General features: G+C 46.6%; 1 protein-coding gene and 1 long non-coding RNA gene across 2 annotated transcripts in view; one reads left to right on the top strand and one right to left on the bottom strand.

Annotated features, from left to right (window-relative positions):
- Window positions 1–896, top strand: part of gins3 (GINS complex subunit 3) — a 9,631-nt gene extending 8,735 nt beyond the window's left edge. The window contains exon 3 of the mRNA XM_077596856.1: window positions 285–896. Within this exon, the coding sequence (XP_077452982.1) occupies window positions 285–515 (231 nt within the window). The 3' untranslated portion in view covers window positions 516–896. The remainder of the gene's footprint in view (window positions 1–284) is intronic.
- Window positions 897–1,010: 114 nt separating this feature from the next.
- Window positions 1,011–2,264, bottom strand: LOC144071611 (uncharacterized). The gene is made up of 3 exons (XR_013299677.1): window positions 2,167–2,264; window positions 1,435–1,760; window positions 1,011–1,344 (listed from the first exon to the last, which is right to left on the bottom strand). It is a non-coding gene; the product is annotated as an uncharacterized LOC144071611 (long non-coding RNA).
- Between the last annotated feature and the right edge of the window lie 16,340 nt (window positions 2,265–18,604).

The raw sequence follows: 18,604 nt of genomic DNA, 5'->3' as shown, positions 1-18,604 counted from the left end.
CCATTGTTGTTTACTTTGTATGTAAATGTAGTATGCATTGACCAACGTGGAAAAAAACCGGGGGGAAATGCAAAGCTCCGCCCCGTGCGATTTCAGTAAATCGACATACGAGCTAGGTCCCGGAACGCATTAAGCTCGTATCTCAAGGTATGACTGTATCTTATAAAACAAGGACACTAATCACAATTATTACACTGGGAATTATTAAATTAAAAATGCAAGAACATTTGTGTTTTTGTCGTGTAAATAGATCGTGATAGTAATTTTTGTACTTTTGTATTTAGACATTTATCGGGCGTTTCCGACGGACTATGGATTCCTCACAAAATGCTTACAACAAGGATACTTCAGCGCTAGTCGAACGTCTGGACTGTCTGGAGAAAGCACTGTTCGTATCAGGGCAGTTTGGCCTCAATAGCTTTCAGGGCTGGGAGAAAGGACGGGCCTCCCAGCTCTCTGCCTCAAGTTTGGTGCTTAACTACCGGAAGAGGAAGATAACAGACCTGCAATCGTGACCTTGATGACCACTGGTGTGAATGTAGACAACAGATGTATTTGGCTGAATCCCCCCCCAACCGATATACCTATATATAACGCTTTCCTTTATCAGGTGGCCCTGTACACTTTGGGTGTTCCCCAAATTATTTAAGTGGGGTTTTCAATGGGTACTGTGGCTTTCTCCCACATTAAAAAAGTGTTTATATTTTTAAGACTAATTTGTTTCTTTGTTTTGCTGGTGACGAGTTCAGATAAACCCTGCCTTTCACTTCCAAGATCACCGGTGTCTTTCATGAAGACGAGCGGTATAGAAAATGATTTCTCAAATTCTGAGATTGAATCGATATTTCTTGTAATGTACTTTTGTGATAGTATCAAAATAAAATGTTCAACATTAAGTTTATTTTTTTAAAACTTTCGACTTTTACTTATTAACTATTGCATGACACTCATCTCCTTTCTGTACACCATTATATGTGACGCCTGAAGAAATTCTCATCATCCGGTTATTTTCAGCCATTTGATAATGACAATTACCGTGCAATTGTTTGGAAATGATTTTAGCACAAAATCATGTCATGAGACAGTTTGTAGTTGAAAAAAATGTTTGTAAAAATCATTTGTGCTTACAAAAATAAATTTGTGTACTCGCATGAAAAAAAATGATCCACACAAAAATAACTTTGGCCATCTGAAAATATTTTTTGCTTTTCATTAGATGATAAGGGCGGCCCGGCGGATGAGTGGTTAGTGCGTCGGCTCCTTGTGCCCTGCGATCCGCTGGCCACCGACCATGTCCCCCACCTCTGGCCCGGAGTCAGCCGGGATAGGCTCCAGCTCCCACCCCTAATGAGGATAAAGCGGAATTAGATGTGGTTTAAGTGTTATGATTGAACCCTCAATTACAATGAACTCTTAAGAGAGAGGTGTCCTTACTCCAGCATGCCCTAGCTCAGCCCCGTGGCCTCACCAGGGTGGCATCCGGGTGGCATCCTAATCGGATGCCCAAGCCTCCCATCCTCCTGTTTTTGCTTCGGAGACCACCAGAGCCGCTTGCCGCTTTTTCAGCCGGTACTCGAGCGCTGCCTCTGGTGTCGCGTGGGTGAAAAAGGCCCGATAGGACTCCTTCCCCTACCGCTGGTGTCCACCAGCAGGTTCTGTAGTTTCCACCATAACAGGCACCGACCACCTCGCGGCTGCAGCTTCAGTCTGACGCCTTGTTACGACTCCCCCTGGTGGTAAGAGGTACCAGGGAGTCGCAACTACCACAGCAGAAAAAACCCGGTCAATGAGGAGCCAGACACACAAGGCAAGTAGCATTAAATGATAATTTATTTACAACAAAGTCCACAGAAAACCTGGACTACGGGACAACATAGGGGAAGCAAAATACTAAAGTGGCATCCTCAAACGAAACAGGTAAAAAACCACCCTCCCAGACAGGTGTTCAAATGAACACCCCCAAAAATACAGGAAATAAGGCCTAAGGGTGCCACTGTCAGAACTAATGGAATAAAAGTAGACATGGGAATTAACTATGTGTATAAGTGCAACAAACTATATGTATACCCCGGGGTGTCTAAACTTATCTCAAGTCCCCCTATGCAGCCCAAAATAATTAACTTTATCAACATAAATACTCAACATAACAATGAATAGCGTACTTACAAATCAAGTGAACCTGCGGCAAACAAAAACCTACTTATCTCTAGACAATGGGTGCTATCTAAAAAAAGTAGGGACTCCACTGCCTCGGCACCTGCATCACAGACAGTCGAGCCCAGAACTGAAAAATAAGAGGGTTTAAATAAGGGCAGGAAGTGGATCTTGATTGGAGGAGGGATGAGTGGGAAGTAGTCACAGCTGTGTTGGCACAGGGGTGGAGCCACAGCTCCAGGTACCTGCAGAAAAAAAACAACAACACAACCTACTACATAATGTACATATATCCAGGCTGACAGCCGTAACACGCCTCAATGGAGGCATGGAACATGGTCCACTCGGACCCAATATCCCCCGCCTCTTCCCGGACATGAGAGAATTTCTGTCGGAGGTGGGAATTGAAACTCCTAACAGGGGACTCTGGCAGGTTTTCCCAGCGCACAAAACATTTGGATTTTCCGGACTGCACAAGAATCCTCCACCACCCTCGGAACCAACTCACCATGAGGTGGTGATCGGTTGAGAGCTCCGCCCCTCTCTTTTCCCGAGTGTCCAAGACAGGCGGCCGCAAGTCTGATGACACGACCACAAAGTCAATTATCCAATCACGGCCTAGGGTGTCCTGGTGCAAGTGCACATATGGACACCCTTATGCTTGAACATTATTGTCAATCCGCGGCGAGCACAGAAATCCAATAATTGAACACCACTCGGGTTCAGATCAGATTCTTCCCTATCACACCCCTCCAGATCTTAGTGTCATTGCCCACATGAACATTGAAGTCCCCCAGCAGAACATGGGAGTACTCAGAAGAAGCACTCTCAAGGACTGATTCCAACTACTCCATTAAGGGTGGGTACTCTGAACTGCCATTTTGTGCATACCCGCAAACAAGAGTCAGGTCCCGTCCCCTGACCCGAAGGCGGAGGGATGCTAACCTCTTGTCTACCGGGGTGAACCCCAATGTACACCCGGGGAGTGACTCCAGATAACGGTGTCCAAGGTTGGTGTTAGGAGTAGCTTGTTATTGTTATTGCTTTCTCCCTGTGTTCTGTTGTTCGTTTCCTACTCTTGTTTGTCCCTCCTGCCTTGCTGTTGTGCTCGCGCAGCTGCACGTCTTTTAAAATTAGTTCCTGTTGTGTCTATTTAAACCCCACTGATTATTATGTCATCTGCCGGATTGTCTGCCTTATTTCCCTCGCCATGTGTCTGCGTTAACTCGTTCCTCGATTCCCCGTGTTTTCCCCTAGTCCGGTTTGGTCTTGTGATTTGATTTCTAAGTCTTTGTTATTTTTTAAGATCATGCCTAAGTTATTAAAGTTTTGGTATGAGCACTATTTCCCTCGTCCTCGCCAAGCATAAGATTCCCCGAGCCGGCTGGCCCACCGGTCAACCCCGTGCTGAAGCCACGAATCAGGTTTCCTGTGCCGGCTAGCCCGCCAAATTCCTGCCCGCGACGCTCCGGGCCCCCTGGACGAGGGGGTCAAAGGCGACTCTCTGGGGCCCCTGGACGAGGGGGTCGGCGGCGACTCTCCGGGCCCCCTGGACGAGGGGGTCGGCGGCGACTCTCCGGGCCCCCTGGACGAGGGGGTCGGCGGCCACTCTCCGGGCCCCCTTGACCAGGGGGTTGGTGGCCACCCTCTGGGCCCCCTGGACGAGGGGGGGTCGGCGTCGACTCTCCGGGCCCCCTGGATGAGGGGGGCAGTGGCGACGACTCCGGTTCCCCTGGACGAGGGGATCGTCGGCGGTGACTCTTCGGTTCCCCTGGACGAGGGGGTCGGCGGCGGCGACTCTACGGGCTCCCTGGACGAGGGGTCGGCGGCAGCGACTCTACAGGCCCCCTGGACGAGGGGGTCGGCGGCCCCCCGAGCAGCCAGGGTAAGGTGGCCGACGATCTTTCTGAAATTCTGGTGTCTGTTAAGGGCAGGGCGCTCGGCCATCACTTAAAGGGCCAGCGCGGACACCCGTCGCACCGGCCACTTCCACGCCTCGGCACTGGCTGGTGCGGACGCCCACCGTACCGGCCACTCCCACGCCCCGTCACCTGCCGGCGCGGGCACCCGCCGGACTGGCCACTCCCCCGCCTCGACACGGGCCGGCGCGGACGCCTGCCGGACGTTGTTTCGGGTCCCACCTGCCCTTCCTGACAGCGTTTTTCTTTTTCATGGACATTTGGCTTTGGGACGTCTAGGATCCGTCCCTTGGAGGGGGGTTACTGTTAGGAGTAGCTTATTGTTTTTCCATTGCATTCTCCCTGTGTTCTGATGTTCGTTTCCCTACTCTTGTTTGTCCCTCCTGCCTTGCCGTTGTGCTCGCGCAGCTGCGTGTCATTCAAAATTAGTTCCTGTTGTGTCTATTTAAACCCCACTGATTATTATCTTATTTGTCGGATCGTCCGCCTTATTTCCCTCGCCATGTGTCTGCATTACCTCGTTCCTCGATTCTCCGTGTTTTCCCTAGTCCGGTTTGGTTTTGTGATTTGATTTCCAAGTCTTTGTTATTTTCTAAAATCCTGCCTCTTATTAAAGTTTTGGTATGAGCACTATTTCCCTCGTCCTCGACTGCTTACCCGCGATTGGGTCCTATTCCTTGTAACCTCGCTTTGACGTCTCCCCAAAGACGTAACACCTCGAGAGGTTTTCTTCATCATCAGAGGTCTTCTGATTCATGCTTTGTCTTGTCCCTTACCTCGGACCAGTTTGCCATGGGTGGCCCTACCAGAGGCACAAGGTCTCAGACAATATAGCTCCAAGGTTCATTGGGACACTCAAACCCCACCACCACAATAAGGTGATGACTCATCGGGGGGTTTCCTCTTTGTCTTTTGTTATATTTTCCCAAAAAACACCCCAGGTGCTGTTCGTTATCTGTCTGAATGGCATTTTGCTCATCTTGCTTGAAAGCAGTAGTCTTCCTCTTCGCCTGGTTTTCAGTCAAGTTGTTTTTTTCCATTACCGTGTTTAACTTATTTTCTGTTTTTTGTACTTATTTTGTGTTTTAGTTTTTCTGTTTTATGTACAGTGCTTTGGGTTCCCTTGTGAACATTTTAAAAGTGCTGTAAAAATAAAGTTCAGTGATTTATTCATTGATTTTGATGCAACAGGTTTGTGTGTGTGTGACTGCGTGCCTGAGTAAGTGTGTTGGTGACAAGTGACTACTTTATTTGGGTAGAAATAAGGAATATCTAAGCCCAGTCGGGGGCTGCTTGCTGTAGTTGTGAGAGCTGTTGCGGCTCAATATTGATCCATATATAATATATAGTTCGCAGTATAGCTTTGAATGCTCTGTTGACGCCAATCTAGCAGCTGTAGTTCTTTTGTCAATCCCCCCGGAATGGCGGCGAGCACCGAATTAGTGTGCTCGCCGTCCTACTGGGTTTATTGACAAAAGAACTACATATCCCAGCATGATGTACCCTATCGACAGATAAACTGATTTTTTTATTTTTATCGTGATAACAATTTTAATATTGTCCATATATAAGGCGCACCGGACTATAAGGGGCATAGTCAGCTTTTGGAAAAATTGTGACCTATAAGGACCCCAGAGCTGTGAGGCAGACGCGCTAATCACTCGCCCCACCTCAAATCAATCAAGCAAAATATACATATATGATATGAGAAGCAATTCAGCAATTCAATCAAGCCAAAGCATCAGTAGGCTACCAAAACAAACTAGCACACAATATCAGTTTGAGTTAGGTTCATCCAATTGTAGGTTTATCCTTAGGTTTTTCCGTATTCAGCTTTCAATAAAAAGGCATCTGTAGTCACATCCACATTTAATTCTTGCAAGAGAGAATACATCCATCCGCGTCTCCGGCCAAGATCATTCTAACAACTCGAAGTCCGTTTCGCTAATTTAATCATAAGATTTTCACGCCATGCCCCACAGAAGTCTAAACATTCGTAGAGTCTCACAACAATTTTGTACTGTTATCAAAACAATTGTAGGACCTGTCGAATCGTCTCACAACAATGTTGTACAGTTATCAAAACAATTGTAGGACCTGTCGAATCGTCTCACAACAATGTTGTACAGTTATCAAAACAATTGTAGGACCTGTCGAATCTTCCCAAGCGAGTTTCGATGCGAACCCTTCAGCGAAGAGGGGCTTCCCAAAACAGTCCAAGGTTCCCAAGAGCGCTTGTTGTGAGTCCATCTTCCGAAGCCGAAAACAGTCCTCAGTTCCCAAGAGCACCTGTCGTGAGTCCTCCTTCCGAAGCCGAAAACAGTCCTCAGTTCCCAAGAGCAATTGTTTTGAGACCTCTCCCTGTCCTCTTCATGTGAACCACAGCTCTTACTTTAGCAAGGCATGCATTAAAATGGCTTTTATTAATGCCAATAACTCTAACATAAAAGCACAGCGTTCAACACATATATATATATATTGTTTAATATTGTTACACATTCAGGATGAGCATTACTATTCCTAATAAGCAAATACATTGATTAATATAGTAAGCATGTTTATAATAAGGCTTTCTATTCCTAAATAAGCATTGCAAACACATTTATAATAATGATTACTCCAACAGAGGAGTATGTAGAAATAGAATTCTCTTTTATGGGGATCCTGAAAAGTGAAAGAAAACATGAATATTCTGGAGAGAGCCAAGGTTAAAATGAAGTTTACTTACCAAAAAGTTTGAGGAATATGTAGAAATATAATTCTCTTTCATGGGGATTCTGAAAAGTGAAAGAAAACATAAATATTCTGGAGAGAGCTAAGGTTAAAATGAAGTTTACTTACCAAAAACCAAGACAGCAGCACCCACACAGTTGGAAACAATAACCACCAACACAAATTACCCAAATCAACCAAGCAGCATCAACACTTAAAATACACATTTACAAATATTTGATTGTGTTAACGATGACCAACAACTCACAGCAATAACTCTGCATCCATGCCCTGTTTCCAAAGCACAGGAGGCCCAAAGACAGCAATACCTCGAAATGCAAACAAATCAGAGCCAATCAAGGCTATACATGAAGCCCACACGAGAGCAGAAACGTATCTACCGTAAGGCGTAGTCAACATGGAGAGAAAACAGTTTTCGCTCACCTGGAAACTCGCCAACCAATCACCCACGCGGTACATTTAGAGACATCATGTAAAAACAACAATCCATACATCAACTCTGCTTTCAGCTTTAACAAAAACAAAGCTTGAGTTTACACACTTAGAGAAGGTGAATAAATTCAATCACTAATCTATTAGTGTTGGAATAATGATTAATAACCTTAAATCATTATTAGTAATATTTAATTAAAATTGGAAGACATCTTTCAACATAACTGGTTACAACTTGCAAGGAGCCACACTCATAACGTGCCTTCGTTCCTGAGTATTTCTGACGTGCAGTCCCCTCTTCTCTGTATTTAGTTGCACATAACTGAAAACATTTCAATGTAATCTGATTCAAAACAATTGCCATTATTAGATTGAAACCAAAACATCTGCCTAAGAATTTGCAGTATAAGCATAATAATTTCTTTATAAGGTAAACTGCCGGCGTCCCAGACAAAACAATTTGAGTCCTTCGTAGATCATTGCAAACTTGCATCTGGGTGTTTGGGTTGCGAGGTCTATCTCCCAGTAACAGTCCTTGAGGTGTTATGTCAACAAGCTGGAGCCAGCAGGGTGACCTCGAGTTTGTCCCAGTCTCAAATTAAAGACACTCTTATACAAAAGTATTTAAAATGAATACATGTATAATATCATCATGAATTAATTCATAGCCTTATTACTTATTAAAAATGCTTACAAAACATATAGAAACATCCCATAATAAATCCAACAATTAGGGTCCGACAGCCATTTCTGGCCACCATAAAAAAATTAACCTCTCTACGATTCACGGTTTGGACAAACTAGTGTGAGAATCTTAATTCATCCATAAATCACTCGTAATAAGGATTATAGATACTAGTGACCTAGAGTAGCAGCCCGATGGTGTAGTGGTACACTTGCCTGACTCCGGTGCGGGCAGGTGTTGGTTCGATTCTAGCTATTGGTGTTATGATTGTAAGTGAATGGTCATTTGTCTCCCTGAGTGCCTTTACTACTGACTGGCGACCAGTCTAGGGTGTAGTCTAACTTTTGCCCGAAGTTAGCTGGGATAGGCTCAGACAAGCCCCGCAACCCTAACGACGATTCGCGGTATGAAAGATGAATGAAATGAATAACGAACTAACAAAGCATAGTGTAATTGGAGAATGATTGTCTGCATCAATTCAGGTTACCACATGCCCATGGGCTTACCACTGACACACCCACTTCACTGATGGCAATTAAAAAAAGAGTTCAGATTTAAAATAATTAATATTTAAATTGAATTCAGTCAACTACATAAAAATGAGACTAACGACTTTATAGAAAGTGAGAGAAAAGGAGAAATTACCATGTTTTCTCACATATTAGCCGTCTCCACGTATAGGCCGTACCCTTAAAATGGCCTTAAAATCATTTAATTTTACAATTTCGTCCTCTAATTCACAATCTTCACCTCCATATTCATGGTTTTAATAGGGAGTTCAAATGGGTTACTTTGAAGGTAAAATCTTATGAAAAATCATCGCACGTGGTATTTCTGAGATACTGTATAAATCAAAAGGATCGTCTTCACATTCCTGAAGGGTGATGCCTGCATGTAGACAAATTCAAAAAGGAAGTCACGTGAGCAGTACAACCAGGAAGGGTGTCTGTAGCGGTCTAGTTTGTCCTCCCTAGGTAAGATGGCAATTGCAGGCACAAGTAAGTGAGTTTTTTTCCCGTTTTATGCAAGATTCGGTTCACATCCAACCAGCTTTTTCTGCTTTCTCCAATGTTGGGTTCCAGGAGAGGTAGCCTCAACAGGGAAGCCCAGACTTTGTCTTCACATCAAATTTTTCCAGTTTCCCCAGTCGGAAATGCCTGGAATACGTCAGCAATATATGATCCGCATCACTGCAGACAGCGTAACGATCTGCCTGTGGATCTCCAGCTAAATTCTTCGCTAACTCATGAACAAGACCACAAGATCCTTATATTGAGGAAACCAAGACCTGGAGAGGTTTACAAACAATTCTTATCCAGATCGCTTTGCGCTAGGGGTCTTCAAACCGATCCTCAGAGACTGCTGTGGGTCCTGGTTTTTGTTCCAAACGATCCAGCACAGAGAATCTAACCATTAAGTTTTCTGCTTAAACAAGCAACACCTGACAGCAATTAACTGCATTACACGTGTAAAACAGATTGGTAATAAGGTGTCGTGTAAGTAGTTGGTTGGAATGAAACCTGCTCCCACTGTGGAATAGTCTGGAGAACCCTGCTTTCCACTGTGCTGCGAACCACTCCATTGAGAGTGGAAGATCGTGGCCTGATGAAGCCAACAGAACCACATCATTCTCACAAACAAAAGATTCAATACTGAAGCCAACAGAACCACATCATTTGCACGAACAAAAGAGTCAATACTGAAGCTAACAAACCAGAACACTTTAACACCTTGGCTGTACGTGAATATTCTATCCACTAAAGTTATGAAAAAGAGTCAGTGACAATGGGCAGCTTTAAATAATAGATACACTTACAGAAAATGAGCTGCACTGTGTCTTTGCGGATGTAGAGAAAACCTATGATAGGCTAGTACTTATAGAACTGAGAACTGTGGGACTGCATGAGGAAGTCTGGAATACTAGAACTATGTCAGAGTAGTTCAGGACAGGAATGCCAGTTGTATGACCGCAGTGAAATGTGCAGTAGGGGTGACAGAAGAGTTTACTGTTGAGGTGGGATTGTACCAGGGGTCAGAACAGCTAGAGTTTGAAAGAGCTGGAGAAAAGTATCAGGTACATTATGTGATAGGAGAATGTCAGCGGCCATGAAGGGAACGGTCTATGGGACAGTGGTGAGGGCAGCCATGACGTATGGTTTAGAGACTGTAATCGGACCTAGAAGTAGTGAATATGAAGATGCTGAGGTTCTTCTTAGAGTGACCAACAATAAGAGGGACAGTGAAGTTAAGACACTTTAAGGACAAGGTCAGAGTGTCCAGGCTAGGGATTATATTGGTTAAAAGATGTTGAGGGAACAGAGCTAGATGTAGTAGTAGAAGATACATGTGGTCAGGGAGGACATGACAGTGACTGGTGTATGGAGAGAATAATGCAAGGGAGAGAATGAAGTAGAGAAATTTGATTCGCTGTGGTGACCCCCCACAGGACAAGCCAAAAGTGTAGTGGGAGTAGTAGATTGTAAAACTTTCAGAAAACTAAACCTGAAGGAGATATTTGCCTCCATACTTTAGCCCTATAATACCTGAAACTGGAAATGGACATAAAAAAGTGGATGTCCATCTAAAGCTCGTGCCGGCACAGGGGGGATCAAGAGGTGGCGTTGTGGTCTCCCTTTGGGTCTGAATCCATTGGTTAATGCGGGCGTCGAGGGCAATCACTTCAGCAAGGGTGCTGGTTGGGTAATGGGAGACCACCGGTTGTAACCAATATGGATCAGAGATGCGATATTACCAGACTTTCGGGTGACTTCCCCCCCCTGCACGTTCAAGTCGGTCCAAGGCAGAGAGTTCTTGTGCTGTTTTCATTTTGGCCAGTTTGTACTGTCAGGAATGGGACAGTAGAACCAAAAGAAAGCCCAAACACCAAAGTGAGCTGAGCGCTGGGCCGGCTGTAGTGCCCAATTTCCTTTAAACTATATAGCCCAGAAGGAAGTGTTATATCTTGGAATCTTTGCCCCTACAGATGTTTAGGCTAACGGCCACTTGAAAATAATTTATATTCTGGAGTCAGATCACATGAGGGTGTCATTTTTCATTTTAGCGCCCTGGTGTGAGAAGTGAGTGCTGAGTCTGTGTTTTGTCCCGATGTCTGTCTTTTTCTAATAAATTCTCCAGAACAAAAATAAGAACACTAGGCTGAGACCTCCCGAATAGTGGAGTAAGCAGTAGAATCATGACACAAACTATTCCTAAACATTTATAAATACTATTTCTGCCTCCAGAGCAGCTTGTCAGGCTGGAAGACCACTTTCTCAGGAGCACTATAGATGGCGCCATGACCAGGTGCTAAGAAAACTAGCTGAAGTGCTAGAGAGACGCCGACAGAGCAACAAAAAATCACCACCAGCAGAGAACCGCACCAACTGTGTCACGGAATGGGGGGGTTGTAGATACACCGGGCCAAGAGGCCTTTTTCCATGGTCAGGAGTGGAACATGAGGGTTGACCTCAACAGGCAGATCCGATTCCCCACGGAGATCATCACTACGTCATTCCGCCCAGACATTGTGGTATGGTCCTCCAAGGCAGAGAGGGGCACCTCATAGAACTAACGGGACCAGAGGAGGGGATTTGAGGCCACCTTCGAGCGCAAGAAGGCCAAATACTTGAAGCTGGCAGCTGAGTCCCAGGAAATTGGCTCAAAGTCCACCATCTATGTTCATCAGTTGGCAGCCGAGGCTACGTCGAACTGTCAACTGTCCTGAGGGACGCAGGGGTGACTGGAGGCAATCTCAGGAAGGCCATAAAAGAGCTGGCAGAAAAGACAGCTTTTGGCTCTGGCTGATGAGGAAGGACAGGAGCTGGGGAAACAAGAACTAACCCCAACAACGGCTGCAGGGGGTAACGGCTGTCAGCTGCAGGGGGTGACAGGGAGATGTCTCTGTCACTGCTCCGCCACCAGGAGATGTTCCAGGATTAAAGGAGCGAAACATCAATGAATGGTGGTTCCTGGCTGATGACCCTGCAGCTACATCTACCAGTACATCAACTGAATAGAAACATGTGCAGCATACAAAAAACACAGTTCTGGGGTCCTGGGTTCAAATCCAGGTCGGTCCTCCTGCGTGGAGTTTCATGGTCTTCCCGGGCCTGCATGGGTTTCCTTTGGGTATCCCGGTTTCCTCTGACATTCCAAAATTGGCCCAAAGTCAGGTGGGATAGGCTCACCACTCAACCCGGGATCCTTGTGAGGATAAGCAGATCAGAATTTGAATGAATGTTTCATTTTTCTGATTAAATTTAAAAAATGCAATAATAAATCTGTTTTTTTATGTCATTTTTATTATGAGGATTCATCAAAACAACAATCAAATGGAATGTGCATAATGTTCCCCTTCATCAACTGTGAACGGTTTTCCACCCTTTATTATTTCCTCGGTTGCAACAAAACTTGCAGCAGTAATGGAGTTTGGAGATGCTATCCATTTCTTAAATCCAGAAGTAATACAATTGAACTTTTTCTCTCTTTCCCAATTGGGCACTCTGGTTCAAATGGACCATGCCTTACCTGTATATGTATTTCCACATGACTTTTTTTGTTATTTGACAACTCGCTACAAAGCAAACATTCATGCAATCCTTCAATCTTTCTGCATTGGCAACTAATGCAAACTATTCGGTCCAAGAATCGCTGAATCCTCTATTTTCCTCAGTTACTTTTTTCTTTTCCCATGGCCCATCACACAGCGGTCTGTGTACAACAACCACCTGAATAGCATCCCACCCTGCTGATAGAAATGTGTGTCGCAGGGTATGAAGCAAATCTTTGTTTACAGAAATGTTGAAATTTAATATTTATTCTACACATTCTTACGGCAGTGGAAAACATTAAGAATGTTTATGTCATGTTTGTCCTCCTAGAGAAACCATAATTCTCCCACATTTTCCATCATTTTTAAATGCTCCAGAGATCCACTAGGGAGCTGAAGAGCCGCATGTGGCTCCAGACCTGAGGGTTGCCGACCCGTGTTCTAGTCAGTTGTAATTTTATTACATGCTTGGAATCATTACAACTTTGAAGCCTTTCTTTGCCCACAAATATCTTTTGGAAGCACATGAATTCTTTTCGCAAAGCATTAGGTTTTCAAACACAAAGTTTATCTGGAATGGTCTTGATCCCATACAATATTTTCAATAAACATGATCAACAAGAGTTGATACTTTTTTCAGAATATCAGCACATATATGCTATTTTCTGGCCTCCAATGGGAAATGAAATACTTTTTACCTACATTCCACAGTAATGCACTATAGTTTTCGCATACTACCACATTGGAAGTTTATAGCGTAACATGGCGATGATATTAATAACAGCTGTAGCTGTTAATGCTGTGAGGTCAGTCTATCTGTTTGTCTTCTGGCTCTGTGTTAGTTCCTGTTGGATTATTGCACACACTGCCCTTTTAAGGCAGAGTCAATAGTAATAGATTTGGAAAACAGTCCTGCCACAGGCTGACTGTTGTGTTTGGCCTCGTTTTCATTCTGCATCTCTCTTTTAATATCTCTTTCACAATGCATTGTTGCATTTGCACATATACAAAACCATCACACTTCGTGGTGGTTTGGCTCCAAGAGGGACTGTTGGGAGCAAATTTATTAAATCAAGATATCATGAAGAAGGAATATTATGTCACATAGGCACCACAATGATCAGGTGCTTAGCACATTCGCTCCACAGTTCTGAGATCACGGGTTCAGTCCCCAGGGGTTCTGCCCTTTTTGTGTGGAGTTTGCATGGACTCTGTGCTGCGTGTGGTTTATTTGGGTACTCCAGTTTCCTCTCACGTCCCAAAAACATGCATAGTAAGCTAATTGAACATTCCAATTTGTTCCTCGGTATGATTGTGGGAGATCATTGTGAGGATATCTGGTATGGGAAATGGAAGAATTGATTAATTAATATTATCTTAAATGAAAGATATATAGTACTTTGCAACATACAACTACAATGTACGAGTAGCATTATACTAGACCACTGGTGGGCAAACTATTCCACAAAGGGCTGCAGTGGGTGCAGCTTTTCGTTTCAACTCTTCCAGAGGACATATTTTCACCATTCTGGTGTCTACAAGTGCAATCAGTGGATTGCAGCTAGGTGCTTCTTGTTTCCGCAGAAACCTTATTGTTGAAACTGTCTGTGCTTGATCGGTTGGAACAAAAACCTGCACCCACAGCGGCCCTTGAGGATCGGTTTGAGGACCCTTGTACTAGACACTGTACATGGTGCTATATTATAATCTTCTAGTAGTATCGCCATCTTACCAAAAGGCAAAGCCATGCTGGTTGCCGAATTGAGGCCATCGCCTCACCAGAAGATCACACCAATTACTAAATGTCCAGCTCCTATGCTTCTCCCAGTCACAGATGGAATACAGTGCACAGTACTGCAAAGTGTTTCAATAGAGAAAAATATGTTAAATCTTGATTAGTTTAATAGGCTTTCTTACTTACTTTCTCACATACGAGAAGTTACAAGTCCAAATGAAAGAGAGATACTAAAACTCTTCTAAATATTTATCATATTGTATCTTATCTTTTGTATCATAATTCCACATGATATCTAATTGTCCGCTTAGCGTGCGTTCACACTTCAAGGCCTTCTCTGCTGGCCTAAGAAATATCTGAATCACAGACTGATGTTAATTATATTTTGTCCATGAATACTTATCAAATAATTCCAAATTGTCTGTTAACTTCCTTTCATTGCTTTCCCCCTGGTTGCACTGCTTCCAGATGTGTGTTTTCATATCGAACCATTTAACCAATCACATTTCAGCCATTATTTGTTGCCAGGGTCAGAAATCTGACTCAAGGCCTTCACAATCAGTTCTGCAGGCTCTGCTGCATTAAACAAGCGTCGATAAGACTGTTGCTTTAACCAATCAGAATTCGATTTGGCGACACCAAGGCCTTCTCGTAGGCATAGGGATACGTCATTGCCTTCTCGCAGGTGTAGGGATACGTCATTTCCTTCTCGCAGGCGTAGGGATACGTCATTGCCTTCTCGCAGGCGTAGGGATACGTCATCACTTTCACCAACTATGATTGGCTAGTGATAGAGTGAGTGGACTAGCCAGAGCTACCAAACTGTATCTGGAGCGAGCTGCACAAGCAAATATATTGTTGTGTTGATTTAATAGCGGTTTTGTCAACCCGCGATGGCTGAAGGAGGAGAAGAAATTGATTTTTTTGCAGATTTTCTGTCAAAGCCATTTTCAAGACGGACTTTTCAAGAAAAAAAAGCTGAACATCATTAAGAAGGGTTGGACAACTCCAAAGCAAGCAAGCCCAGCTGTAGCTGCAGTAGAGGTTTTATAGCCATAAAATAGTTTTTGAGGGTTGGGTTGATTCCGTCAGCTGAACTCAACTCTTTTGGTCTGATTTTTGAAGTTTTTGTTAGGTGGGGTTTAAAACACCACCAGAGAATTTGTGGTGTTGTGCCAAGGCCACCCCACCTTAGACCTTCAGAATGAGGGTGTGAAAAGAGCCCATGATGATGGGGACAGGACAACTACACTGTTCTTCCCCACGGCAACACAAAGAACCAAAGGAGCAGGGCCGGAGGTCCAGAAACGCCTGCCTGACCAATAACCGAATAGACAGGCTGGACTTTCCAGGAGCTACAACCGCAGGCGGAAACACCAAGGCTTTGGGAGCCCAAATCAGACCCCCAGTTAGGGAGAAAACCCGTATAGCCAAGGAGACATCGAGAGTTGCTGAGACGGAGGCTGAAAAACAGGGCAACTGCATGTCAATCGCCCTGAAGGGGGCCAGAAGGGGAATGCATAGTAGGTACGTAGGCCTAGCCCAGAACGCCTCCAAAGTGAATCGACCCCTGGGCAGCATGGAATCGTAAACAATACATTGGGGTAGAGGTGCCCCTCCCCCACCAGCCGAACCGACTGTGGGGTAGGACAGCCACAAGACTGTCAAGCACACCGATGAGATGATGGGACGCCCACACCAGGAGGATCACCAACACCCGAGCTCACTCTGAACCCCACTGGCGTGAGACAGGGTGCACATCAGCAGATTTGTCTGACGGCATCATGTTATGCTCGCCTTGCAGGCATGGGAAGTACTCCTTCCCGTGCAGCGTAACAGCACGGAGTAGGAAGTCACCTGTCCGAGCGCCATCGCCACCAGTGCAAAAGCAGGCAACCGCATCGCAGAAGCCTGCCAACACCTTTCATAGGCCAGAATGCCGAAAAAACAAGTTACTAAGACGTCTGCCGCACGCACCTGTGCCAAACACCTGACAAGCGGGTCGTCACACAGTTTACATAGAGGCTGCACAGCCAAACCATGAGACTGTCCAAGGGACCCGACAACAGACTCGACACCAGGCCAAGCCGACACCAGCTGGGACAAGCCGGACTGGCAAAGCGCAGTTCCACGAGCAGGCCACAGGCCACCAAGCAGCATGGAGTCTCTTAATACAATCTGCCAAAGAAAAATCACAGGGGCAGACGCAGACTGCTGGTGCCAAAAGAAGGCACTCTCAAGTGCCGCAGTATGCTGAAAGTCCAAGGCGGATGTGGCTTACGCAGAAACTGCCAAAGCCTCACCCAAGAGGGCTGTGCATTCCACATATACCGCAGCAGCTCAACCACAGAGGCAAGTTGCTGTTAAAGCCTCGCTTCTATGGCTTCAGAGCAGAAGCAAATACACCATGGGGCTTCAAGCACCTGTTGAGCACTGGCTTCAGACGACATGAGCAGGAAGCCAGTGTACATAACAGCGCGAACCCCTTCTTGGCACACGCAACAACAAGAAAGCAGCAAGATGAGGGGCGTGAACATCACCCACACAGCAAGTGTCGACAGGATAGTGTAATGGCTAGCATCCGACAGCAAGGCCAAACCTAAGCAAGAAGCTGAAGGAACGGGTGCACACTTCACCCATACAACAAGTGCAAGCTGCTAGCGCCATCAGTCATCATTTGACACTTAGATGAGGCGCGAGAAGCAAACTGAAACGGGGTGGCGTACACGTTTATACATGAAACGGCCTCCACCTGATGGTAAGAATATACGCCGGAAGCAAGCTGAAGGGAGGGGGACACCGCCTATACTACGATCAGGCAGCAAGAACAGGTGCAAGTACCCGACTGAAGGCCTGCCAATACAGTGAGTGTGGGTAGGCAACCGAAAACAAATGGCCATGCAATAAACGCTAACAACCTATATGCAAGCACTAGAGGCCCGCGCACAGCAAAAGGCCAAACATGTTAGGGCTGCCTGATTTTATGCTTTTTCCCTCCGGTTGTCCTGTCTAAGTGATTGTCCATTGTTTTCAGCTGTTGTTTCTCCGCCCCTGGTGTATTCCCTGCCTGCTCCCTCGTGTCAGACTAGGACTGCGATCTCCTCAGCCGATTTGGACTCTGGTACTCCCCCCGGAGAGTCTAGACCCCGCTGTGTTCCCCGACGACCCCACCTTCTTCTCCGATGACTCCGGCCAGCATTCCCCGTGTCGGCTGGCAATCTACAATGGGCCCCCACGTGGCGGCCGGCGGGGAGGCTCAGGTAGGAGTTTTGAGAACCGCCCATCTTGTCTTTGTAGGGAAGCGCAGCTGCAAAATTTGGCGGCCGGCATGCTAGAGGAAGAAGGGGCTGGACGCTTGAGCCCCTGAGTTAGCTCCTCGCTCGACCTCGCCCATCCCTGCATCTCACTCGACCTCGCCCATCCCAGCTCCTCGCTCGACCTCGCCCGTCCAAGCTCCCCGCTTGACTTCGGCCGTCCAAGCTCCCCGCTCGACCTCGCCCTTCCAAGCTCCCCGCATCCCCATGCCAGGTGGCCCGCCAGTCGCACCCGTGCCGAAGCCACGCACAAGATTCCCTGTGCCGGCGGGCCCGCTGGTCGCACCCGTGCCGAAGCTACGCACAAGATTCCCCATGCCGAAGCTACGCACAAGATTCCCCGTGCCGAAGCTACGCACAAGATTCCCCGTGCCAAAGCTACGCACAAGATTCCCCGTGCCAAAGCTACGCACAAGATTCCCCAAGCCGGCTGGCCCACCGGTCATACCCATGCCGAAGCCCCGAACCAGCGTCCCCGTGCCGGCTGGCCCGCCGGTCACCGAAGCCACGAACCAGGTTTCCCGTGCCGGCTAGCCCGCCAAGTTCCTTCCCGCCCATAAGCGGCAGCGACTCTACAGGCCCGTGGACGAGAGGGTCGGCGGTGGCGACTCTCCAGGCCCCCTGGACGAGAGGATCGGCAGCGGCGACTCTCCGGGCCCCCTGCACGAGGGGGTCGGCAGCGGCGATTCTCCGGACCCCTGGACGAGGGCCTCCCTGGGGTAGCCAGGGTAAGGTGGCCGATGATCTTTCTGAAATTCTGGTGTCTGTTCAGGGCAGGGCGCTCGGCCATCACTTAAAGGGCCAGGGCGGACGGCCACCAGACTGGCCACTCCCACCCCTCATCAAGTGCTGACGCGGACCCCCGCCGGATAGGCCACTCCCACTCCTCGTCAAGTGCTGGCATGGACGCCCACCGGACAGGCCACTCCCACGCCTCATCACCGGCCGACGCGGACGCCCGCCTGACCGGCCACTCCCACACCTCTTAACGGCCCGGTGCGGTTAATAAGAGAAACATGCCTAGCAGATGGAGCTCTTGTGCAGTGTTAAAAGACAGTTTCTCCATCCCTGTTGGCATGGGTT

Source organism: Stigmatopora argus, chromosome 3 (assembly GCF_051989625.1).
Source record: "Stigmatopora argus isolate UIUO_Sarg chromosome 3, RoL_Sarg_1.0, whole genome shotgun sequence".
NCBI lineage: Eukaryota > Metazoa > Chordata > Actinopteri > Syngnathiformes > Syngnathidae > Stigmatopora > Stigmatopora argus.
Note: the sequence above shows the minus strand (reverse complement) of the source record. Positions and strands in the feature narration are given on the sequence as shown.